We start from the raw sequence: 27,401 nt of genomic DNA, 5'->3' as shown, positions 1-27,401 counted from the left end.
GAACCGACAAGGAATAAGATGAAGGTGTTTTTAAATTGATTTGGACAATTTAATTTTGATAATAGTTTTTATATTTTTAATTTTCAGAGCTTGTTTTTAATCAAAATATAACATATTTATATTTATATATTTTTTGAATCAGAAAATGATAAAGAATAAGATGTATGTAAATTTGGATCGTTTTATAAAAAAAAGTGGTTTTTTTTACAATTTTCAGATTTTTAATGACCAAACTCACTCATTAGTTTTTAAGCCACCAAGCTGAAATGCAATACCGAAGTCCGGGCTTCGTCGAAGATTACTTGACCAAAATTTCAACCAATTTGGTTGAAAAATGAGAGCGTGACAGTGCCGCCTCAACTTTCACAAAAAGCCGGATATGACGTCATCAAAGACATTTATCAAAAAAATGAAAAAAACGTATGGGGATTTCATACTCAGGAACTCTCATGTCAAATTTCATAAAGATCGGTCCAGTAGTTTAGTCTGAATCGCTCTACACACACACACAGACAGACAGACAGACACACACACACACACACATACACCACGACCCTCGTCTCGATTCCCCCCTCTACGTTAAAATATTTAGTCAAAACTTGACTAAATATAAAAAGAATAGACATACAGAAAAGCGTGTTATCCTGCTCAGAGGGTCACCATGGGGGGGGGGGGGGGGTCTGTGCACGCGCACGTTGAGGCCAAAAGTGCCATGCACGGTGATCCACGGTGCACGTTACGAAAAAGCTCCATGCACGGTCGGGTGCACGCTACGAGAATTTCCCCATTCCCATGCACGTTACGTCCAAAAAGCCCATTCCCGGTGCACGTGGTAAAGCATCGCCCCCCTCTGCTCAGCGCGACCACTACCGCACTATTCTGCATGGCTTGTCGATTTCACTGCCTTTGTCACGAGCGGTGGACTGACGAAACTACGAGTATGGTCTTGGTGAAAAAAAGCAGTGCGTTCAGTTTCATTCCAGGGCCGGACTAGGCTACGACGAGGGGGGGGGGGGGGGGGGGGGGGGGGGTGTTGCGAGTGGTGGTCCAGGGGGATGTTCCCCCTGGCGGGGTCAAGGGGCAGAGCCCCTTGTGGGGGTCAGGGGGCGAAGCCCCCTGAAGCTGATGGGTAGGTCATATTCTGAGATAGGAAAATGGTCGCTCCTTGCATAAAACGGCATAAAATAAACAATAATAAAAAAAATTAAATAAGTGAGGTACATGTTTAGGCTAGGGATGGGGGGGCGGTGGGGTTGCGCAACCCCCATAACCCCCCCGGTAGTCCGGCCCTGCATTCTGTGAGTTCGACAGCTTGACTAAAATAATGTTGTTATTTCGCCTTACGCGACTTGTTTTGTTTTACTCTATTCTTCTTTATAACAAAGCGTTTCGGTGATTGCAGATCGAGTTACTTCGACATTGAGTTCCATAGATCTTCCTAAAACAAACCGAAGACCACAGTTCTTTGAATTAAACTTTTTGAACGACTCGTCGGACAATAAAGGTAGCTTGTGACGAGTGAATTTAAGCCTGAGGGCTCCGTAACCGCCGGGCTCGCCGGTTCCCGAGCCTGCCCGACTCGTCGGTTCTCCAGCTACGGCCAACACAAAATGGCGACGAATTGACGTCTTCACGCGACTTGTTACAGCCTGTATTGTTTCTTTTTCTTCTGTCTGTATAATTATATACAATAGAGCTGAAGTTGAATTATCGGTTGCCCTGTATTTGTTCATGGGCTGAAATCACCGTGCCTCGTGGACGAAATAGGATTTTTGTGCAGACATACTGAAAGTGAAACTGATAGCACTTGATATAATCCAGATAAAAATCGAATAGGGTCGCATGTATTATTGAGACGCTGCACGTGCGCTTCCACGCAACACGTGGCCTAAAATGTGCAGACGTCAAAGCAGGCAGTCAGGTGGTCTGCAGAGCTTAAAGAGGAACAACCTCTGTGTTTCACTTTTCACTGCTGATACAGTGATAGTCTGCCGTGGTAGTGGTAGTGTTTGTGCTTCCTCTTCCCTCTGCTGCTGAGTTCAGACTCAGAGACACTTAGTAACTTGACTTAGAATTACGACAGCACGTATAAATGTACATATTTTATTTTTGAAAAGTGATTTATTTTTCAAGATTCAGAATTTGTGTGGATCAAGATCTTGGACGAAAGCTGCTCAAGTTTATAATTTATGCAGTAAAAAATAAGAAATTCAGAGAAAATCTGGTTTTATAACCAGTCAAATTTTTTTTAAGGTAATTAGCTGCAATCAAGTTCATTAGAGATGGGTGGAAGCAACAATGAGACTGGTGGCAAGAAGAAGATTGTGTCTGTCCACTGGTTCCGTCATGGGCTGAGGCTGCATGATAATCCAGCATTGTTGGAGTCGTTAAGAAATGCTGACGAGTTCTATGCCATCTTCATTTTTGATGGGGAAGTCGCAGGTTTGTCCTGATTTCCTTAAAATTTCCTTTTTTGGTGATTGATGTTTAGTTTTGCTTTGTTTCGAGGTACTCTGTATTATTACTATTAATTTTTTTTCTTCAGTTGCCTGATAAGATAAGTAAGAAACAAAAAGAGCAAATGTGATATTAAAGCCTATGTTCTTTATATATTAGTATGTCGTGCCGAATTCACAGAATTCGTGAAATAGGCAAAATTTTTGCCCATTGCGTGTAATCGGCAAAACGCTGCCCATTTCACGAAGAAGTCTAACTACTTCAACCAGAGTGACCTCATCGGGTTCGACCACATTTCAGTGACACTACTGACGATAGGGTTGCCGCTAAAACTTGTCGTAAAACTAAAACTCATAAACAATACAACTCTAAACTTTCAATAGCCAATTGTTGTAGGAAGGCCGACCCTTGCAAAGCCTCAAGTGTAACTGTAAGTAGTATTTTTTGAATTTTTAATGTAGCAAACAGTGTTTAAGTGTAGCATGGTCTTAATTTTGAATTTATGCTATCTCGCATATAATATAATCCTTATAAACACCATAGGACGCTCCTAGTCCTAATCGACCACTTTCTGAAGGATTATCTTTGTAAGCAAACAAATAAAGAATGACATAATTTGAACTGGACAGTCCACATGATTTGGGATACAGGCAGGCAGGTATAGAGCTCCGGACCCCTAGTCCGGTAAGCTCAGGTTTAAATTCCTCGGCAAGCCAAGACATTTTTTTGTTTAGTTTATCTTTCAGTTTCATTTCAATCTTTTCTTTTTCAAAACCCTTACCAATACCAACCATATCAAACAGTTCACAGTATCACCCAACTGCAGGGACTAAATCAAATGATTCATCTTATCATTTATAGGATTAAAATGGAACAGATTGTGAATTGTTTAAAATAAATTTTATATAAATTTATTTATACCTCGTCAGCATTTTGCAAGCGAGCAACACAATCTTCAGATAATTTTTTTTATCTGTTACGTAAGTGTTTGTCTGTCTACTTTTAGGCCTAAAAAAAAATAGGTGTGGTTACGGTAACCCGACCTACCCTATTTTTAGGGGCCGACCCTATAACTTTTTATTACATTTGTCCAAAAAAACAACAACAAAAAACAACAACAGTGCAATGAAAGCGAAAGCGCTCGAGTCGCACACTTTTGTACACATTAGAAAAAAAAAAGAGAAAAAAAAAGTGATTGCCTACCTTCCTACCCTATTTTTTTGCTATGTTACCTTAACCACACCTATTTTTTTGTGTGGCCTAACCACCTTTGGGTCAACGTACTAGTAAATGTAACGTTTTGTTTCGTCAATTGATAAACGTTCCAATTAATTACTTACCATTCTTGTTTTTTTATTCTGACTTTTGGAACGTTAGCAGTCTATCTGTTTTTGAATTTTTGATTCATCTTCATTTTAGAAGTTCTGTAATTTGCAGCCAGGTTTGCATGATTGCCGCACTGTGAGTTAATAGTGTTTATCCTACATACGTGAGAGAGACACCCATGAGATAATAATCGTTCAAATCACACGTGTGCATATCATGTAAATGAGGTCATGTCAAGCAAGTCTGGCAGGGACCTGTTTTTCCACTGCTTATGATGCCAAAGTTACCGAGACAAACGTCATTATAGAAACACAAATTGCGGTCGCTAATTACCCTCGATGAATCTTTAGAACTAACAGTAACACGTCTTTTCTTTGACGTAATAGATTGCACGAGGCTTTCGAAGAGATCGAGGTTCTAAAACAAGCGTCTTCAATTTAGCTGCCTCGAATGCAGGACATTTTCAGTAAAATACACGTAAGTACAGTATGTAGGATAAACAGAATACTACATGGCTTGCTGTGTGGTAGCAGATTTACACTCGTTGCTTTTTCAAATAGTGAACAGCTCGCTTTCGCTCGCAGTTCAATATTTACAAAAACAACTTGTGTAAATCTGGTACGACACAGCAAGCCATGTAGTATTCTCTATAGCTCAAGTGTTTTCTGTATTCTAACAGGCACAGCTAAAGCTGGCTATCCACGAATGAACTTTCTGGTGGAATGTTTACAAGATCTGGATGCAAATCTACGCAAGGTTGGCACTCGCCTTTTTGTCCTCTATGGCCAGCCAGAGAAGGTTTTCCATAATCTGTTCCAGGTGAGAACTTGAGGATTAATTTTTGCCTCTTATTGTTGCTTATAGTATAAGTTCTAGTGTATTTTGTATGCATACATGTACTTGTCACTTTTTGTGTGTGTCTGTATGATTTTTATTTATCTAATTATTTATTTATTTAGAGATAATTAAATGGTTAACTTTTTGTTAATGCCATAATGGCCTACTGCCCAGATTTTTTTCTTCTTTATCTGGCACATTGTGTACTTTACTGGTGTATTTTTTTCTGGTAGGAGTGGGGCGTAAACCGGGTGACCTTTGAGCAGGATCCTGAACCGGTGTGGCAGGAGAGAGATGCCAAGGTCAGGGCCATATGCAACTCTGCAGGAGTGCAGTATGTGGAGATGGTGTCACACACTCTCTGGGAACCACAGCTGTAAGTGAATACAGAATACAGAAAATGTATTGCCCAAGTTTGGGAATTCGTTTTGACACGCGGTTATCACTCCATTCACTCTAGTAGCCAAGCACAACCAAGATTCCCATCAGTAAAACATAAATAAAATCAACGACATCAATTAAAAGAACATAAACTAACATTAACACCATAATCACTATATATACCATCAAGCGTCAGTCACAAGCGCACACACACACACACGGTCACACACTCACACTCACACACACACACACACACACACACACACACACACACACACACACACACACACACACACACACACACAAGGCACGTGCACATCTTATCGTCAGAGATATCACAGGAGCTTAAATAAGCAGCAGTAAAAACATATAAAGTGAACAACTAGGGGGAAGAATAACGAATAGAAAGGACACTCTTTAAGTGATCTTCACAGGCAGTTTTAGCTATCCCTGCAGGTCTGTACTCAGCCCTGCCGACTGTTACGCTTTTAGCGTAGCACGCTAATTGTTTTGAGACAAAGTGCTACCCTGTTACGCTAAGCTTAAAATTGCTACTCTCAAACAAATAATCACAAGCATGCAGCACTTCACTCTTTCTTTTGAGTCCTGAAACGCATTTCTGATTCTCACTCCGTGTAGCGGTCAGAATATAGGTCATACAGAATTGTCCTCCCTGAAAAGGGGCACTGCAGCCACTCTGTATTGACTGTTGGTCATTATATTTCTGCTTTCTAAATAAATTTTAATAAAAAGTTTATATTCTTGCGCGATGTAGCATACATTTGGATGTTAAAATAGATTTCAGACAATGCTACACTCAAACACCATTTGCTACGCTGAAAATTTCAAACAAATCTAAATTGTTACACTTGAGACTTTACAAGGGTTGGCAGCTCTGTGTTCTTGCAAATGAAAAATTCCATAGGCGCAAAGGAGTTGTAATACGACACTGCCTCACACACTCTGTCTGCCTCAGCGCGTCTCAGATATCAAAATCAATACTTGGAGAGTAAACAAGCATATATAGGCTCACTTGCTGAAAAAAATTATTGCTAAAAGCAGTGGCTAACAAGGTGAAACAAGATACCCTCTGCAGACCTGGTTGTAGCAGACACCCATGCTTGCAGGATGGCTATCAGTGAACTAGTGCTCCCATGGGGTCGCCTTCACGCGGCGGGAGCGTTTAAACAGAGCTACCCCACCCCTTTACTTCTCTTCTTTTGTCTTATTTCTGCCTTACCAGTCCTTTCACCTATATTTCCTTCCAAGAAAACTCTCCCTACTATTCCCTGCAGTTTTCCAATTCTTTTCTTGTTGTCTTATTTCTACCTGACTGGATCCATCACCTTTATTTCACTTACCAAAAGTCTTCTTTTCCACATCCTTATTTCTCTGCACCCCGCATGTCGTAAGAGGCGACTAACGGATTCTGTTTCTCCTTTTACCCTTGTTAAGTGGTTCTTGTATAGAATATAGTCAATGTTTGTAAAGATTTTAGTCAAGCAGTATGTAAGAAATGTTTAGTCCTTTGTACTGGAAACTTGCATTCTCCCAGTAAGGTCATATATTGTACTACGTTGCAAGCCCCTGGAGCAATTTTTTGATTAGTGCTTTTGTGAACAAGAAACAATTAACAAGTGGCTCTATCCCATCTACCCCCTTTCCCCTATCCCATCTCCCCCCTTTCCCCGTCGCGATATAACCTTGAATGGTTGAAAACGACGTTAAACACCAAATAAAGAAAGAAAGAAAGTGAACTAGTGTGCTTATTATTAATAAAGTTATTTCTTTTTCACCAATCATTGCCCAGTGAATGAGGTAGAAAAATACACTCCACTTGAAACATGCCCCTGGTGGTTGATTTACATGCTATACTGAGACATTCGTCTCTACACTGTACAGTGGAACCGTCCTTTTAACAGGGTTCCCACAGGTCATGGAAAACCTGGAAAGTCATGGAATTTGATTTTTAATTTTCCAGGCCTGGAAAGTCATGGAATTCCAATTCAAGTCATGGAAAGTCATGGAATTTAACAAAAATAAGAAAGAAAAAAAATCAACCTTTGAAATGACAGGACCAGCAAACATTACCGATAATCTGACTGCGTAGCAAATGCTTGCCTTGCTTGTCAAAGAGACACTGCGTAGAAACTGACTCAAATTCAGTGCAAAGCAAGTCAGTGTCAAAACTGGCAGTGACAAGACGTAAAAAGTTTGCGTGTTCGGAAATGGCGACCTGTGGATCTAGTCATGGAAAATGTTATTGAGGCTCATGGAAAGTCATGGAAAAGTCATGGAATTTTGTTTCTAAAAACCAGTGGGGACCCTGTTTTAAGACCCCCCAGTTTAAGACTCCCTCCTCTTTAAGACCCTGTTTTTACAGATTTTCTGTTCATAACCTCTGTAAATTTACCCCCATTTAAGACTCCCTCCTTTTTAAGACCTGATTTTCGAAGATTTGTGAAGGTCGTGAAGGAGAGTTCCACTGTATCCTCAGAACTGATGTGCATGAGGATCTTGTGACCAGAGACATCTGCTCTTATAGTCCCGTGCCTACAAATTCTAGCCTTGAAACGAGTTTGTACAGTGAACCCCCCCTTTTAAGACCTCAAAAAATCAGAGAAAATCAGGTCTGAAAAAGGAGGGAGTCTTAAAATGGGGGTAATTTTACAGAGGTCATGAACAGAAAGTCTGAGTTAACAAGGTCTTAAAAAGGAGGGAGTCTTAAAATGGGGGTAATTTTACAGAGGTCATGAACAGAACGTCTGAGTTAACAAGGTCTTAAAAAGGAGGGAGTCTTAAAATGGGGGTAATTTTACAGAGGTCATGAACAGAAAGTCTGAGTTAACAAGGTCTTAAAAAGGAACGAGTCTTAAATTGGGGAGGTTTTAAAAGGGGAGTCCCACTGTACCAGTACTACTAGGCAAAGGACATCCGTCCAGAAAGGACAAGTGTTTAAATATTTGATTCAGCAATTTCATGTGGAAAAATGTAGGCAAGTGAACAGGCATCACAGTCTAGAGACATCCTGCTTGCTGCCGCGCGAGCCAAACAATTGTTCCCTCTTTATCTTCACTGCACTGGCTGCAAAACCCCTCCACGCAGAGGCTTTTTCAGATGCATCAGACACAGGGTGATCACATTTTATGTTTGATTCAGCATTTCATGTAAAAACAATGAGGGCCCCAAAGGGTTTAAAATCGTGATCGTGATTGGCGTTTTTTGACCTTTCTGTGACCGTGATTGCCGAAATTTTCATTTCTGTGATCGTGATGGGACTTTGCCCGTGATCCGTGATGACAAAAAAATCAAGTCTCGTGATCGTGATCGTCATTTGTTTTCGTGATCGTGATGGGCATTATTGCAAAGCATTTTATTTTCAACGTACATTTTTCACAGCTGTATCACTCTATTAGGGGCGGATCAGTTGCTTTGTAAAGGGGGGTGCACTTTGAATCGAAAGTGAATGTGATGGGCGCAAAGCGCCCGAATGTGCTAGGGGGGTCCGGGGGCATGCCCCCCCCCCGGAAATTTTTTTGGGCCCAAAGAAGCAAAATGGTGCCATCTGGTGCCATTTGAACTTAAAAATGGTCATAGAATCAGCTTTCCAAATTTTTTTATTTTTATTTTTTGCTGGAGGGGGGGGGTGCACCTGCACCCTGTGCACCCCCCCCTCGTCCGCCCCTGTCTATGATCCTCTATTCGTCAAGGTGTTTGTGATCGTGAAAACAAAAATCAAGGTAACTGTGATCGTGAAAGCTAAAATTTCCCTTCCCGTGATCGTGATGATACCCCCCCTTTGGGGCCCTCAACAATGGAAGAACAGGAACTGATGCCAGCACATAACTTGAAGCATGTGTACATTTTCATTACTTTTGATTTCCTGAAAGGATCATCAGTGCCAACGGTGGATCACCACCGCTGACGTACGAGATGTTTTGCCAAGTGAAGAAAATGGTTGATCAACCGCCACGCCCTTGCCCTCTGCCCGATTTTTCTGGCATCAAGCTTCCTGACCCAAAGACACCGAATGCTAAATTTCACGTTCCAACCTGTGAAGAACTGGGTAAGGTACTTGCACCGTCTCCTGTAAACGTGTGAATTTCTGAGGAAATGCTGTGATATTAGCTATTTACTTTTTTCAGGACTGTGAGAACTGTTGATCAGCGCATATTTATGATCCCCCCCCCCCCCCCCCTCAACCCCTGCACAGGCAGTCATGCACACCAATGCAACTACTTGCAACCTCATCCACACACAGACACACACACACACACACACACACACACACACACACACACACACACACACACACACTCCAATATACACATGCACCAACATGCACATGTGCAAAGAGTAAGATGGAGATAAAAAATGGACTTCTTCCTTACTTTGTTTTATGTCAAATGTAGTTATCCGCTTTTTGTGTGTTAGATATAAGCGAAAGAAGTAAGCTCTTGTTCTCTCATTGCACATCCCTATTGCTTTATTGTGACCTTGTTGCACTACGTTAGGTGTCTACCCTGAGTCCGAGCAGCAGAAGAATCCACTGAGCGGTTACAAAGGGGGAGAATCAAGGGCACTGGAACTCCTGGCCGAGCGTATCGGAAAGGAGCAGCAGGTGAGTATTAGATGTGGGCAGATTTATACACAGACACAGGGGGAATCGAGACGAGGGTTGTGGTGTGTGTGTGTCAGTGTGTGTGTGTGTGTGCAGAGCGATTCAGAGAAAACTACTGGACCGATCTTCATGAAACGTTAAATGAGAGTTCCTTTTTTTCATTTTTTTGATAAATGTCTTTGATGACGTCATATCCGGCTTTTTGTAAAAGTTGAGGCGGCACTGTCACACCCTAATTTTTAAATGAAATTGATTGAAATTTTAGCAAAGCAATCTTCGACAAAGGCCGGACTTTGTTTTTGCATTTCAGTTTGAATTAAGGCTTAAAAATTAATTGATGAGTTTGGTCATTAAAAATCGGAACATTGTAATTAATATTATTTTTTTATAAAACGATCTAAAAACAATTTCATCTTATTCTTTATCATTTTCTGATTCCAAAAACATACAAATATGTTATATTCGGATTAAAAACAAGCCCTGAAATTTAAAATGTGAAAATCATGATTATTAAAATTAAATTTCCGAAATCGATTTAAAAACAATTTTTATCTTATTCCTTGTCGGTTCCTGATTCCAAAAACATTTATATATACTAGCGGAAAAAAGTTAGGGACGGGCCACTGATTTCCCCGCTGACTTTCATTTGTTTAAAACACCCTGTTCTTTCGTCAGCAAAATCAAATGGCTGTCGCATGCTACACACCAATGGGTAGGTTATGCTGTGTTAGCAGGAAAACTGCACGGGACTCCCGGGCGCAGAGCTGCAGCACGTGACTAAAATAGCAAAATCGCCAAAAAGTAGGCTGTTGTTTGGCGTGCGCACGGGTAGAATAAGGCAGGTAACATGGCAAAATTGTTGTGCACATGCAAGGACAATCCTTCGAGTGTGAATTGTGATCACGAACTCGGCTTTATAAGCCGCCGATTTTCTGCGAGCTGCCATCTCCTCACCATGCCTGCCAGACGGAAGCTGACAACATTCAACCGAGGAAGAGCAATTGCCTGGCTCCACGACGGCGTATCCAAGTGCGAAGTGGCCAGGCAACTTGGGGTATCGCATTCAGTCATTGTAAGGCTGAATCAACGGTTCCAGACGACAAACAATGTCGAGGAGAGGCCCAGGTCGGGTCGCCCCAAAAAGACTACTCCTAGGGAAGATCGTTTCATCCAACGGCAGGCGCTGCAGCACCGGGCCACCACCTGCAAGGTCATCAGAGGGCAGTTACGGGAGGCCACTAACATCAACGTTAGTGAGAGGACCATCGGCAACCGCCTGCATGACGCCCGGCTGCGGAGTCGTCGTCCTGCTGTGCGTCCCCTGCTGACACAGGCTCATCGCCGGGCTCGTCTGGCCTGGAGTCGCCGCCACTTGAGATGGACGCGCCGGGACTGGGCTCAGGTCCTATTCAGTGACGAGTCCAGGTTCAACCTGTACCATTCTGACGGCCGGCGCAAGGTCTGGAGGCGTGAGGGCGAGCGTTATGAAGACGACACAGTGCATGAGAGGGTGGCCTTCGGCGGGGGCTCTGTCATGGTTTGGGGGGGCTTCAGCCTTCATCAACGCACCCCCCTGTACCATGTGGTCGGGAATCTCACTGGTCAACGCTACAGGGACGAAATTCTCGCCCCTATTGTCTTGCCGACCCTGCAGCAGATTGGCCCAAACGCCGTGTTTCAGGATGACAATGCTACTCCTCACAGGGCCAGGCTTGTCAACGACTACATCCAGCAAACCGGGGTCGTCAGGATGGATTTCCCTGCCTGTTCGCCAGACATGAACCCCATAGAGCATGTATGGGATGAACTGGACAGGCAGGTGAGAGCCAACCACCAGCCTCCCAGAAACCTGCAGCAGCTGCTGCAGATGCTCCAACAGGAGTGGCAGGCCATTCCACAGGCCTTTTTCACGAAGCTTATGAACTCTATGCGGTCAAGGTGTGGTGAACTTGAGCGCAAACGTGGCGGACACACCCATTATTGACCTCATGAAAGACTTGTTATGTTTATTTGTGACCCCTCTGCTGTTTGTGGACATGAATAACCGAATCGGCTCGATGAAATAAACCCAAATTTTGCAGTTGCGTTGCACATTGACTGAAGTAAACGTGTTCCAAATTTCCGTACGATGTGTTCATTCGTTCTTTTGCTGTGATTGCGTGTGTGAACCGTCCTTAACTTTTTTCCGCTAGTATATGATATGCGAGGTTCTACTGTATTAGATGTGGGCAGATCTATACACATTTGGATTTCTTTTTCTTTCTTTAAGACATATTGAATGCAAATTGTATTTACTTGTATATATCGTTTTTCCGACCCATTCTAAAGCACTTCGAAGTGCAGGGAAGCACTATATAAATGTTCTCTTTTTTTATTAAACATGTATTAGTTTCAAAGTAACCCCCTAGGGGAAGCAGAGCTGTGATCACTTCATGTTTTACACATGAAGACCATAAACAATAACCCGCGGGAAGCTGAGTGGACACGCTTTGGATTCATACTATTCTTGTTAAAACATAAAAAGGTTGCTTAACTTTTGAGCTTGAGTTTATCATAGTTTTATGTATAACCAAGACTGTGGTATTAAATGGTATTGACTGTCTTTGTATCCTGAAAAAATGTTCTGCATGTTTTGATCAGGCTAATTGAGGCAGTGTAGGAACTACACCTGTCATCAGACCGTTATAAAGTCTCGATTGCAGTCAAATTTCATTCTTGTTTTCTTCTACAAATCTTTTGTTTTAAGGGTTAAACAGGCACATTTTGTTTGTCTGGTTAGGTGTGTGTGCGTGCATGCAAGCGTGTGTGTGTGTGTGTGTGTGTGTGCGTGCGTGCGCTGTTGTTGTGCATGTGTGTAAATATTTACCATTCGTGCAGATAATCAGCTTCCTCATTGTTACTTCCAGTTTGTGTGTGTGTGTGTGTGTGTGTGTGTGTGTGTATGTGTGTGTGTGTGCGTGCGTGCATGCGTGTGTCCGCTGTTGTTGTGCATGTGTGTTAATGTTTACCATTCGTGCAGATAATCAGCTTCCTCATTGTAACTTCCAGTTCATATAAATATAGGTATTTGAGATTCTGCATCATCACCATGTTATGTTTTCAGGCTTTTAAGCAAGGCCGGTATATGCCGAATCAGTCAAACCCTGACCTGACAGGGTTACCCATGAGTCTCAGTCCCCACCTTCGCTTTGGCACCGTGTCCGTCCGACGCTTCTACTGGGCCATTCGCCAGGCCTACATGGAGGTAAACCCTGTCTGTGTATCTGGACCGCTGTGTGAGTTAGTGGGAGTTGTGGATTCTCATAGACTGTGAGCCATGTCATTTTCTGAAGTTAATACGTACAGCATTCCTTGATATCAACAATCTCCTCCCACTGTGGAAAAGTCGGCAACTCAGCAACTCTGGTATGTAACAGAGTATGTTTTTATTCATAGTTAAAATGTAAAGCGCGGAGAGCATCGATTACTGCAGTTCGACTATATAAGCTTTCAGTTTCATTATTGAGCCGCTTTTATGTTATAAAGCGGCTTATAGGTTTCACTCTGTCTGTTTGTTTGTTTGTTTGTTGCTCTGTTTGTCTACTCTCTGGTCAATTGAACTCAAATTTGGTGAGTAGGTTCCTAACGGTAGTCAAACTGGAGATATTAGCTTTACACGCCTTTACTCACCCAGCTAGGTGAGAAAAAACCCTAAATAAAGGTTTCACATGAGGATGCGCGTCTCAACCTAACACTTGACGTCCAAGAAATGTGCTAGTGAGACCTGGGACCTTTATTCACGAAGCATGGGTGCTTTTACAAAGCATGGGTGTGTACACTACCGTATTTGACGGATTACAAGACGCACCGTTTTATAAGCCGCACCCCCGACTTTTAACAAAAAAATTGGGATGAGCCACGTATAGGCCACATCACTATATTAGCCGCCGTCGAAAAAAAATATAATCAGATCGTGTCAATCAATCAAAACAACCAGGCAAACGAAAGTACGGTATTTGGCGAAATCGGCTCCGAGAATAAACAAGTGAAACAAAGAAGAAAAGTGAAAAAGTTTGAAGAAAAATATCACACACACAATTTGTAACCAACACACACATGTAGTCCCGCCCGGAATAAGCTTTTTGGGGATGATTTACGACTTTTGCGCACATTTCGAGCAGACGAAAACACAACATGGCGGCTCTCGCTCCTCCAACTATCGCGAGACACAAAGGGCGCGAGATCCTGATACATCCGGTGTTTCTCTGTACGCTATCTTGTTGACAAACGAAGATTCGCGAAAGAAAGAGAAAAGCGCCGAGTCTTGAGTAGAGAGCTAATAAAATACCGGTAATCGCTAATCGAGCTTAATGAAAATCCGCGGCGACTTCCATTAGGTGAAAGCTATTCAAGTTTAGGTAACGTTTTAGCCGCATCTTTTTATAAGCCGCAATGCGATTTTTTTTTTTAAATGTCGCGGCTTGTAGTCCGTCAAATACGGTAGTCAGATAATATATTTTTTAATTCGTTTCAGTTGTTTTTAAAGACGTTTTCACTTTAATGTGAATGTGTACGTCAATGCATACGTCTTGGTTTTGAAACATCTTAACTAATAGGGGAAGAGCGAACAGGAATTTCCGAAAATGCGATGGTAAATATTATGTCTTGCTCGAACAAACACTCATGCAAAACTCATCATTTTCAAAACAAAAATTGACAAATAGTATTCAACAATGTCTATCATATGTTTTGGTGTCTCAGCAAAGGGCAGAAGCTGGGAACTACCAATTTTTAGAGATTAAATGCACCTGTCAATCTGACCTCAACATTGCTCATTTCATTTTGGAGTGTTATTTGAACTCATGCCACTTTCAACCCCTGACTCGGTTTATAAACACGAACAGAAATACCCTGCAAAATACCCCAAATGAAAAATTAAAATATAGATATTTTAATCTTCCCCTCTCTGTCGGTGACTACTTTCTCTCTCTCTCTCTCTCTCTCTCTCTCTCTCTCTCTCTCTCTCTCTCTATCTCTATCTCTATCTCTATCTCTCTCCCCCTCTCTCTCTCTCTCCCCCTCTCTCTCTCTCTCTCAGAGGATGGTTTGAAACCGTTTTGCGTGACTTAAGGTCGCGGATTGGAATCCGGCCTGGGTTGGACACGGATCAACTGTTTGTGCATAATTCAGAGACGGTATCTATGTCCAGGGGCGGACGAGGGGGGGGGGGGGGGGGGGGGGGGTTCTGGGGTTTCCGGAACCCCCTCTCCCCCCCCCCCCCCAGCCAAAAAATAAAAATATTTTTGTGTTTTTTGGGGTTGAGTTTCAATTTTTGGGGTATTAATCAGTGACAAAATCTGCTGCCTGAAACTGGTAATGATCATCCTCAGAATGCACCAGATTGCACCATTTTGCATCCTTTTTTTCAAACTTTTTCCCCCGGACCCCCCAAGCAAGCTAGGCACTTCGCGCCGTCGGCTCGGCGCTTCGCGCCTTTACACCCATATCTTCACAATATACTTTTGGAAACCCCCCCCATAAAATGAACTGATCCGCCCCTGATGTCCCACCCCCGTGTCACCATGATTATTATTAAAATGGCGGAACAACTCATTTGGAATAACTCACTGTGTTTGACTGACTTCCAACACGAAATGGCATTCCTGTAACACAAGTGATGGGGGTACGCAAGCTGACAAAGATGTCCTTGACTTGACATATGTGACAGCGTTTGGGGAAAAGGGGCATAAGTCGCTCAACACGCTTTCGAGTTTTGTACTGAAAATCTTTGGTATGTAAAAAACAAAATGTTGAGCTTATATGTATGTATGTATATAAAATTTTTGTGTGTGGCGAATTCATCAAAACTAAACACGTTTACTGATAGCTTTGCATTCCTTATGCACAGTTTTAAATTCTGCGACCCCTGACCTGATTCCGCACAAACCATTGACGTTTGAATACCAAGAAATATATACCGTACTTTTCGGACTATAAGGCGCTGCCATGTATAGGGCGCACCCCCTACTTTTAAAAATAAAACTGAAAAAATCCTAGAATAAGGCGATGCCATGGATAAGGCGATGGTGTCGTGCATAATTAAGGCGACGGCATGAAAACAAACAAAAAAGGAAAAAAATGAGGAAAAACATTGTACGTAGGAAGCCTTGCGTGACTTTTTACTTCCCAACAGCTGATCTCTCTGTTTACGCCATTTGCGAACCATGGATTCGTTCAGGCCTAGTTTGAAAGCTGCCTTTCGGTTGCTCTCCAGTCGTATCGCAAGATCGATGGCATTAATCTTGAAGGCAGCGTCATATGAAGCTCTCTTCGTTTTCGGCATTTTGACAGTGGCAAAGTCCAAGTGCAAGTTAGTGTCAAGAGACCGACTGTCGACTGTCGTGTTTCAACGCAACTATTGTTCAGGTAATTTTTTCGGCGATCAACATTGCTTGAATTGTGTTCACGTAAATGGTTGTTAGTTGCTCATTGATTTCAAGTTCACAGTGCTCGTGAAACCTATTTTATCCGAGAATAAGGCGACGTCGTGCATAAGGCGACCCCACGATTTTAAGTGAAAGAAAAAGAAAAAAGTATTGCCTTATAGTCCGAAAAGTACGGTAATGCATATGTATTTTGTCCATGTTTCTCATCATCGTTTGTTCCAGTTCGTAAACGGGAAAAAACAATTTTTGTCTGATTTTCCCCCCCAATATACCTGTTTTCATTGTGCACTGCCACATATGTCGGTGTGTCTGGATGAACAGGTGAACAATTGCGAAGAGGTGCCGGATTCCATCACCGGTCAGCTGATCTGGAGGGAGTACTTCTACTGCATGTCGGTCAACAACCCCAAGTACAACGTTATGAAGGACAACCCCATCTGTCTGGACATTGACTGGTACTACAACCAAGAGCAGCTTGACAGATGGGCAAGGGTGAGACTGCGTCTGCTTTGTCTCCTTCAGTCTTCAGTCAAAGTGTTGATTGAGACTTCTTTTCTTTGGTGTCATTACTTTGTCTTACTGACTTCATTGTTATACATCAAGCTGACGGGCACAGTGGCCGAGTCGATAAGACATCGGCCTCCTATGCAGAAGGTTGCTGGTTTGAATCCTGGTCGCGCCTGGGGCGTTAAGGGTGGAGATTTTTCCGATTCTCCTAGGTCAACTTATATGCAGACCTGCTAGTGCCTTATCCTCTTTTGTGTGTACACGCAAACACAAGACCCAGTGCGCCCGGAAAAGATCCTGTAATCCATGTCAGAGTTCGGTGGGTTATAGAAACACGAAAATACCCAGAATGCTTGCCCTGAGAGTGGCATATGGCTGGCTGAATGGCGGAGTAAAAACGTCCATACACGTAAAAATCCACTCGTGCAAAAAACTACGGGAACGTGGGAGTTTCCGCCCATGAACAAAGAAGAAGAAGAAGATACATCAAGATATTTCTCTGGCCTTGAGTGATCACTGTCTGACCTTCCCCCGAAAGCAGCGTGTGGCTGCCTGAATGGTGGGGTAAAAACTGTCCTACATGTAAAAACCCATTCATGTAAAAACTTGAGTAAACATGGTAGTTTCAGCCCATGAACGAAGTAGTTGAAAATTAAATACATGGAGCTATTTCTGTGGCCTTGAGTGGTCACTGTTTGACCTTTCTTCTTCTTCTGCATACATGGAGTGAATTACTCCCATGTACGTGTGTTTTTTGCACACGAGTGGGTTTTTAAGTGTATGACCATTTTGTTTTATAAAGTTTTGTCAGGTTCGTTTGTTCTTGATGATATAACAATGCTAATTGGAGAAGACTGCAGTCTAAAATGTATGGAGCGTCTTACTTCTCTTAAAATATGATAATTATTTGTTTAGATAGGCTCCCATCTCATCTGTCCTGCAGTCTCTTCTCTGACTGTGGGGACCTTGCAAGCAGCATCCTCCATAGCTCTCACTTCTCTGGCTCTCTCAGGGCACGGACATTGGAGAAATGAACAAACATTCGACGAGGGTCTTTGCAAAAAGTAACGTGTTTGCAAGACCGCACGCGACTGTGGGACTTTTCCTGGTGTACTTAGGCTTGTTGACATTCAACACGATGTGGAAACCATGTCGCGAAGTACCCAACTAGTATGTTATTAATGTACATTGTAAATTTGTCTTGTGATTTCGGAATTGTTCCCTTTTTTTCTAACCCCCCCCCCCCCCCCCCCTCCCCCCCTCCCTTCGCAATGAACTGAACACAGTTTAAGTAAATAAAACTTCAGACTCAGACTTTCTTAGGGCGTCACTCAGTTTGTGTTTAAAATAGTTGGCTGGCTGCGGTTTCAGGGCCCAGACATGCTACCCATGGTTCTTAGAATATCATGAGAATTTAATAACCTTCTTTTTTTTTTTAAACACTATGTTTAAAATAATTGGCTGGCTGTGCCTTAGAATATCATGAGAATTTAAAATACAAACAAACAATTATATGTTTAAAATAACAACTTGCCGGCTGTGGTTTCAGGGCCCAGACAGGCTACCCATGGACCTTAGAATATCATGAGAATTTAACAAATGTTTGAAATAACAACTGGCTGGCTGCGGTTTCAGGGCCAGACAGGCTACCCATGGATCGATGCGTGTATGCGTCAGCTGAGGGACGAGGGCTGGGTCCACCATGTCTGTCGTCAGTCTGTGGCCTGCTTTCTGACGCGTGGAGATCTCTGGATTGACTGGGAGCTGGGGCTGGCGGTGGGTCTTTTGTGCTTTCATTATTTTTTGGTGCTTTGTAACAGACTGTGGTACCTGCGATGTGAGGCCCCTTTGATGAGTGGAAACCTCCCATGAAAGGACACTTTCTGGAGTCCCTTTATCTATTATCATGACCAAAATACGACAGGCCACCTGCAATGTAGGGACATTTTAACTGGTCCCAAAGGCGTCCTTTCATGGCAGATACAAATTGTGCCATTGTAGTTAACTGATACACGTGGTTGTGATAATGAATTACACTCGTAAGTGACAATGTCACAAAGTAGATAAACTAAAAAAAACACTGTCATTTTATGAAAATGAAACTCAAAACACTTGTCAATAAGATTGGTTACCAAATACAGTATGTCCAAGAGTAAAAAGGCCTGGCACTCAAGTGGTTGAACAGGTGATAGCATCAATAGGGTCAACAGGGTCAGTAGATGCTTGACTGTTGAAACCTAGGTGATAGCATCAATTTGGTCAACAGGGTCAGTAGATGCTTGACTGTTGAAACCTAAAGCAATTATCCAGCACTGTAACTCAGCGCTGAAAGTCCACAAAACAGGGCACTAGCCTTTGGCTCGTACTTCTCATAATTTACTAGCCAGAGAGCAAATTTTACTCGTCAAACCAACCATTTGTTTCAGCATTTTTACTCGCATTTGGCGAGTAGATTAACATTTCTACTCGCCATTTACATGTTTTTACTCGCCAAGGCGAGTAAAATACTCGCCACTTTCAGGCCTGTAACTCATCTTTGAATACCTGCACAGATGTTCGACAAGTACCTGCTGGACGCTGACTGGTCAGTGAATGCTGGCAACTGGATGTGGGTGTCCAGCTCAGCCTTTGAGAAAGTCCTGCAGTGTCCGCGCTGCATCTGCCCTGTGTACTACGGCCGTCGCATGGACCCTACTGGCGACTACGTCAGGTGACTCATTGCTCTATACGATTAGGATGCAGGGCCGGACTAGGTAAGTACTAGGGGGGGGGGGGGGGGGGGGGGGGGGGGGGGTTACAGATGGGGGTCCAGGGGGCAAAGCCCCCTTGGTGGGGGTTGCAAGGGGGCAAAGCCCCCTTGAAGCTGAAAGTTTTTTGATGTTTCTGGGGGGAAAGGAAGCCTCTCCTTGAACGAAAAAGGTAAATTCGACAGCAAGCTGTATAGGCAATGAAGAAGAATTGATCCAGATGCAACCCCCCTCCCCCCCACCAAAAAAAATGCGTTTGGGAGGTACATGCTTAAGCCAGGGGGGGGGGGGGGGGGTTGCGCAACCCCTGTAACCCCCCCCCCCCCCCCAGTCCGGCCCTGGGATGTTGAGTTTCTGAGGGCAGGGAAAATTAACAGCTGAATCGGTAGCGGCACTGGATTCAAAACCAGTTGTGGCTATTGCATGGCGTGGATTCGATGTATTTGACAGAATTTCTATGTATTTGACAGAATTTCTTTGTATTTGACATAATTTCTTTTTATTTGACAGAATGTCTTTGTATTTTGCAGAATGTCTTTGTATTTTACAGAATGTCTTTGTATTTTACAGAATGTCTTTGTATTTTACAGAATGTCCTTGTCTTTTATTTCATTGACTTTTTTCTTTGGGTCTGCCAGACGCTACGTTCCGGAGGTGAAGAACCTGCCCCTGCTGTACCAGTTCGAGCCATGGAACGCACCGAAGGATGTGCAGGAGAAGGCGGGGTGTGTGGTGGGACGCGACTACCCCCCGCCCATGGTCGACCACAAGCAGGCCTCCAAGATGTGCAGGGCCAAGATGGAGAAAATAAAAAACAAGTGCCGAGGTCAGTGCGCTGTTTTCTTCACTTTTTGTCACTGAGAGGGGGGGTTGTGTGTATGGTGTGTGAGGGTTTCGAGGAAGATGCGAGTGTGTGCATGTATGTGTTTTTGAGGGCTGGATTCATTAACAAGAATTGTGGGTTATAGGAGCATTTAATTTTTGACAAAACTAAACGTTACATTTACCGTACGTCGACCCAGTAGCCGGAGTTTAAGAATGCTCTGTTGTCTGGTATACTTGTGGTTGACTGGGCAAGGAGTCACGAGGGAACCAGACGGAGAAGTTGTTCATTGGTTGTCTCTCTGTCTCACCATGATGTATTTAAAAAGTAGATATCATGAAAAAGTTGTGGACAGGAAGGTGTATGGATAGTTTGTACGCAGATGTCAGCTAAAAGAATGGCCTGAAACAGAGGTTATTGAAAAGGGTGACCGTTTATGGGTGTCGGAAAAATAATGTCATTAGACTCAGTCAGAGAAAGTGACTTCTGGTGGTCAAAACTATGAAAGATCAGACAGAAGGGTGCAATTGCCTAGTGAACAAGACGCTAGCCTCCGATATTGTGATGTTATTGTTTACTGTTCATGTTGTTTTATGTGTGTCACTCACTCACACTCACTGCAGACTCAGGAGAAGTAGTTCAAGTTCAACATTGTATTGAGGTATCCATCTTGCAGGAAGTACAGCCATAAGGAAAGGGACAATACTCTCAGTAAGCATGATATAACAGTATCCGCTATAGCTCAGAGGTACTGGGTTCCTGGTGATTCACAGGTACCATGGATATCATTACAGATATGGAAGGTTAAGTGTTAAGATTTGTCCGATCTCCCAGGTCATCTTATGTGTAGACCTGTAAGTTCCTTATCCCCCTTCGTGTGTAAAAGCAATCACAAGACCAAGTGCAAACGGAAAAGATCCTGTAATCCATGTCAGAGTTTGGTGGTTTATAAAAACACAAAATGCCAAGCATGCATCCCCCGGAATGTGTGTATGGCTGCCTAAATGGCAGGGTATAAACGGTCATACACATTAAAAAAAAAAAAACTTGCGAAAAACACGAGTGTACGTGAGAGTTTCATTCCATGAGTGCAGAAGAAGAAAGGTCAGACAGTGATCACTCAAGACCAGAGAAACAGCTTGATGTATAAAAATGTAGTCAGTAACACAAAGTAATGGCACCAAAGAAAAGAAGTCTGAACCATGCAGGACTGGCTAGAGGAAAGACAAAACTAAAGATTCAAAAGAACGCTGATGCGCAATTAACCATTCAGTCAATCGAATGCACTGAAATTTGTTTTGAACAACTTCCTTATTAAAAAGGATACAGAGAGAGAAAGAAAGAGAGCAAGAGAGAGAGAGATAGATCTATACTGGAGCATAGTCTGCGTAAATCTGTGTTTGGCCTTAATTAAAATTAAGAGAAATCATTTCTGTCGCACCTTCCAGGTGTTTCTAGTGTGGTTAGCAACTTTTGCATGTGTTTCCTCTTGAGTTTCCCAAACACACACACACACACACACACACACATACACACACACACACACACACACACACATACACACACACACACACACACACACACACACCGTACCCACACATGCACAGACACACATGCACACACACACACATGCACAAACACATACCTAGGGAGACAAACTTCCCCTCCGCCCTTGTTAAAACTTGTGAATGTTTTGATGTTACAGACATTCCCCACATTGCCCCATCCAATGCAGAGGAGGTTCGAACCTTCATCTGGATGGACAGCAAGGAAATGGCGGAGAGCACCACCCAGTGCCAGCAGCACGGCTTCCACAGGGCTATGAAGGTATGCAGGGCTCCCAAGGACGCCCGTCTTAGAGAGTCCCTGGACCCCCACTTTTAATGTTGAGAGGGTTCATGGACCTCCTACGCGAAGTTTTAGAGGGTCCCAAGCGTCAATGGTCCCCAAACCCCCTGTGTTCTTTATAAGGCAATTGTTATTACGAAAAGTGTGATATGAAGTGTCTTTTTTTATCAGAATATTCGATGAGGACACTTCAACTATACCTAATGTTATTAAGTTAAATGGAACACACACACACTCCTTTCCACATCATTCCGGCGTGAAATTGGCATATTAGCTTGCACTATAATTGACAGACGACTACACTCTGAAAAGAGTACCTACAGTATGCACGATGGCGGAAATTTAGTGCGTCCCGGGACCCGCTGTTTATAGGTTTAGTGCATCTCGGGACCCCTTCAATGAATTTCTAGTACATGATTTTGGCTTCTAGTGTGTATAGGATGCAGGGACACTTTGGAGAGCCCTGATATATGTTCATACTTCACTGTGTATACAAATACCTGCAGGTGTGGCGAGAATAGGGTTAACAACTTCAACGCACTGTTGTAGACCATGTCGTTACTTTTTCAAATATTGAAAACCTCGCTTTCGCTCGCATTTCAATATTGCAAAATATTACTTGTGTAAATCTGGTTTTATACAGCAAGTCATGTTAGTATTATTTATTATTGTCGCCTCATTCAGTTTCTTTAGCTGTTAAAAGATATGACAGATCACTTCTCTTACATGTTTTTTCAATGTAGTATTCTTTAGTAATGTCGCCTCATTCAGTTTCTTTAGCTGTTAAAAGATATGACAGATCACTTCTCTTACATGTTTTTTCAATGTAGTATTCTTTAGTAATGTCGCCTCATTCAGTTTCTTTAGCTGTTGAAAGATATGACAGATCACTTCTCTTACATGTTTTTTCAATGTAGTATTCTTTAGTAATGTCGCCTCATTCAGTTTCTTTAGCTGTTAAAAGATATGACAGATCACTTCTCTTACATGTTTTTTCAATGTAGTATTCTAATGTCGCCTCATTCAGTTTCTTTAGCTGTTAAAAGATATGACAGATCACTTCTCTTACATGTTTTTTCAATGTAGTATTCTTTAGTAATGTCGCCTCATTCAGTTTCTTTAGCTGTTAAAAGATATGACAGATCACTTCTCTTACATGTTTTTTCAATGTAGTATTCTTTAGTAATGTCGCCTCATTCAGTTTCTTTAGCTGTTAAAAGATATGACAGATCACTTCTCTTACATGTTTTTTCAATGTAGTATTCTTTAGTAATGTCGCCTCATTCAGTTTCTTTAGCTGTTGAAAGATATGACAGATCACTTCTCTTACATGTTTTTTCAATGTAGTATTCTTTAGTAATGTCGCCTCAGTCAGTTTCTTTAGCAGTTAAAAGATATGACAGATCACTTCTCTTACATGTTTTTTCAATGTAGTATTCTTTAGTAATGTCGCCTCATTCAGTTTCTTTAGCTGTTAAAAGATATGACAGATCACTTCTCTTACATGTTTTTTCAATGTAGTATTCTAATGTCGCCTCATTCAGTTTCTTTAGCTGTTAAAAGATATGACAGATCACTTCTCTTACATGTTTTTTCAATGTAGTATTCTTTAGTAATGTCGCCTCATTCAGTTTCTTTAGCTGTTAAAAGATATGACAGATCACTTCTCTTACATGTTTTTTCAATGTAGTATTCTTTAGTAATGTCGCCTCATTCAGTTTCTTTAGCTGTTAAAAGATATGACAGATCACTTCTCTTACATGTTTTTTCAATGTAGTATTTAGTAATGTCGCCTCATTCAGTTTCTTTAGCTGTTAAAAGATATGACAGATCATTTCTCTTACATGTTTTTTCAATGTAGTATTCTTTAGTAATGTCGCCTCATTCTTTAGCTGTTAAAGATATGACAGATCACTTCTCTTACATGTTTTTTCCTTCTGTTTGCAGGCCAACTTGGGGCCTTAGACAGGACAGGGAAAATGGCAGTCAGACAGAACTTGGACCCAAGAGGAGAACTTTATTGCATAATATCGGTGTGGACCTGCATTGCATGTCTGTGCTTCCTCACTCTGTTGGTCAGTTGTCAGCGCTGTTCATCGGTAAAATCTGTTATAAGACTGTGATTGTATTTGTGCTGTCTGTGGGGCAAAGGAACTAAAACAAATCTTACAAAGTTTACATGTACACAGTAAAAGACCGCACAATTATTGCCAGTTCTGGCCACTCGCATGACATTTACTAACTGATGTAATAGTATTGGTTTCTGCACAATCATCTCGGATAAAGATCTGAACAAAAAAAGCAAATGCAAATATTTACAGTTACATGTACCTGCTTTCTGGCCGAGATTTATTGTGCAAATGTATTTACAGGATATCGACACAGAAGTTTTCGTTTGAGGGCTGTATGCTCCATGATAACGGCTAAAACAGCACAGAAAGTTAATCAGTTGGCAGAAAAGTTAGCTTGTAAGGAAACACTTTGTTTGGAAATATTTTAATGCCAGATGCCACACTCATGGGCTACTCAACCCAAAAAGCACTAAGGGCGAAAGGGAAGTAGGATGTTACCAATCCAATCTGTGGACTATTATGAGCTTCAGTTTTGGTTCCAGACCAAGCAATATTGGTACTGCACCGAAGCGTATGAACTGTGGTGTTCACTCACCCTGGCATGTAATAACTAATGCCTAAAACATAAACAAGATTGGCCTAAAGGGGGGAACAAGGGGATGGTGGTGGGAAGATTGCAAGAAATACATGTTACCAACACATTTTGAGCAACATTGTCCTGAGACATGAACTGGAGCTCTAATGGAAACTTTTTTATCAGACAACTGGGTCTCAAATTGGTTCTTAACTACTGTATTGTATCCCCCCTCTAGGCAGAAATAACAATTGTCCTGTGTCATCATAAAAGCTGAACCGCAAAATGTACTTATTGCGGAGAATCGGTGATATCCTCATTCCCAATGTTGTGAAGTACCATCAGTGTTGTTCATTGATACAATCTGCTTTGCCACTGGTACTGCATTAACCCATGAGATTCAGACGAAGACACATTATTATGATACAGCTAACTGTGATTGTTGGTGAAGATTGAGCCTGCTGCATTTGCATTGGCATATGACTGTTTCCACCTGAAATCATAGTTGTTTGTATGAAATCATACTTGTTTGTCTTACGTACTTGCATACCATCCTGACCAAGGCAGTTTATCTGCCAAAATATTAAAAAAGATAAATCTAAACTGGTTACTGATGTGCCCACTTTTGTTTAATTGTCTGAAATCATAGTTGTTTGTCTTAAATCATACTTGTAAACCATTGGCTTTGTTGATCCAGTGTTGTGCAGAAACTTGGTGGTTGTGCTTGCATTCCATGTTGTTTTGGTGAGTGTCATGCTACAAGCTGTCCAAAGTTCTGCAGCAGCAAGTGTCCACAGCTGCCTTGCTCAAAGCCAATGGCCGACTATCCTTGTCTTCTATAACTACGCAGTTACACACACACATATATATGCACCCACACACAATCTTGCTTGCACACACACACACACACACACACACACACACACACACACACACACACACACATGAAATTCTTCGCAGCTAGCAACAGGTTTCCATGTTAAAAACAAGACTTAACATTCCAGTGAAGATGCCGGTGTTTCAAAGTACGTACATGTAAAAACTAATATCATTTGATGACAAATATTGAGTGTATTGTGATATTGCTGTTAATGTCTGTTACAGTATGTTGTTTGTGGTATACCTTTTGGTGCTTCAATGTACGGTGACACTGTCAAGTAAAAATATTTTTTATCACCAAAACATAATGTGTCCTGCCTTAAAACAAAAAAAGTTTCTTTTTATGAGTGGTGAAATGCTGTTTTCTCTTGAAAGAAATGGAAAACAGATAGACAGCTAACATTTAAAATAAATACAAATAAATTTAAAAAAACGCAAGATGTGGTACGAAGAGAACTAACAGACATTAATAATGACTAATGTCAGCTAGGTGATGCTTCTTCAATCTCAAGGTGTTGAGAGGAATTTCCCTTGTTGTACTCTCTTTATTCATATCAGTACTGTATAAAATCCTTATTGTATGCCAGTCAGATTGTCATGAGAGAACTGAGGGTATTTTTGCTCAAGTACTAAAGAACATGTAACACTTTCATTCCAGAAAGTTTGAGATTGTAGTTATATTCTACAAGGTCAAGGAATCTCCTGTTAGTTTTGTATTGAAATGGAAGCTTGTAGTTGATTCAGGAGTATAGGATGCCAGTTGTGATTAGAAGTATATGTGATTTGTAACCTTATTGTTGCTATTAATGTTATTGATACATATCAAAAACCACCCGCCGCGGGTTAGGGGAAAGAATTTACCCGATGCTCCCCAGCATGTCGTAAGAGGCGACTAACGGATTCTGTTTCTTTTTTTACCCTTGTTAAGTGTTTCTTGTATAGAATATAGTCAATTTTTGTAAAGATTTTAGTCAAGCAGTATGTAAGAAATGTTAAGTCCTTTGTACTGGAAACTTGCATTCTCCCAGTAAGGTAATACTGTACATTGTACTACGTTGCAAGCCCCTGGAGCAAATTTTTGATTAGTGCTTTTGTGAACAAGAAACAATTGACAAGTGGCTCTATCCCATCTCCCCCCTTTCCCCATCGCGATATAACCTTCGTGGTTGAAAACGACGTTAAACACCAAGTAAAGAAAGAAAGATATCAGAAACTTATATGGAATACGCTGTAATCATGTTGTTGCAGTTTTACTGTTGTTGGTATCTTCTTGCAATTTTACTCTATTGCTTTCATGACAATTGTAATTTGTTGCAATTTTACTGTATTGGTATCCAGATGATTGTAAACATGTTGTTGCAATTTCACTTGTATTGTTATTAGGAAATTTTAATGATGTTGCAAGTTTACTGTATTGGTATCAAGACGTTGTAATGATGTTGTTGCAATGTTACTGTATTGGTATCCAGATATTTGTAACCATGGTATTGTAATTTCAATTGTATTGGTATCCAGAAAATTGTAATCATGTTGCAATTTCATTGTATCGATTTGTGAAACCATTCATGGGCTGAAGGTATATTGTTGTACAACCAGCAGTGGAATAAAATTTGAGAAAAAGAAACAACATTGGCTGCCTTTGCTTTCATACAGCGTATTTGCCTGCAAACACACACACACACACACACACACACACACACACACTTCCTTTATCTCAACCACATTCCAACTTATACTATTTGTATTTACTCACCAGAATGCAAAAAAAATAAAGAAAACATGAAGTATGTTTTGTTTTTTGTTTTTTAATAACAGACATGAAGATCATCAATAGTGTACCCGATGAAACACAGACGTCAAAGGAAGATGCAGGCTTACAAACCTAAACTTTCACAAAAATAAGA

General features: G+C 41.7%; 1 protein-coding gene across 2 annotated transcripts; it reads left to right on the top strand.

The window, feature by feature from the left end:
* Positions 1-1,594: 1,594 nt before the first annotated feature.
* On the top strand, positions 1,595-27,176 carry LOC138981484 (cryptochrome-1-like). Of its 2 annotated transcripts, none has more exons than XM_070354419.1 (13): positions 1,595-1,651; positions 2,254-2,442; positions 4,463-4,602; positions 4,854-4,996; positions 8,892-9,067; positions 9,516-9,622; positions 12,726-12,866; positions 16,369-16,539; positions 18,190-18,330; positions 19,107-19,264; positions 19,940-20,127; positions 21,830-21,951; positions 23,920-27,176. In XM_070354419.1, the coding sequence occupies exons 2-13, from the start codon at positions 2,283-2,285 to the stop codon at positions 23,935-23,937; spliced, it is 1,665 nt and encodes a 554-aa protein (XP_070210520.1). In that variant the 5' UTR covers positions 1,595-1,651; positions 2,254-2,282; the 3' UTR covers positions 23,938-27,176. The 2 variants fall into 2 exon arrangements, with proteins under 2 accessions (XP_070210520.1, XP_070210519.1); XM_070354418.1 differs by having other exon boundaries at positions 1,600-1,651; positions 2,134-2,442.
* The last annotated feature ends 225 nt before the right edge of the window (positions 27,177-27,401 follow it).

Source organism: Littorina saxatilis, linkage group LG12 (assembly GCF_037325665.1).
Source record: "Littorina saxatilis isolate snail1 linkage group LG12, US_GU_Lsax_2.0, whole genome shotgun sequence".
NCBI lineage: Eukaryota > Metazoa > Mollusca > Gastropoda > Littorinimorpha > Littorinidae > Littorina > Littorina saxatilis.
The sequence above is the reverse complement of the archived record's forward strand: the minus strand, read 5'-3'. Positions and strand labels throughout refer to the sequence as shown.

Bases quoted from the DNA above. Each gene is read 5' to 3' on its own strand.
- LOC138981484 (XM_070354419.1), top strand. From the start codon at position 2,283: ATGGGTGGAAGCAACAATGAGACTGGTGGCAAGAAGAAGATTGTGTCT. The intron at 2,443-4,462 runs GTTTGTCCTGAT...GTATTCTAACAG, and splicing joins TTTTGATGGGGAAGTCGCAG to GCACAGCTAAAGCTGGCTAT. The intron at 19,265-19,939 runs GTGACTCATTGC...TGGGTCTGCCAG, and splicing joins CCTACTGGCGACTACGTCAG to ACGCTACGTTCCGGAGGTGA.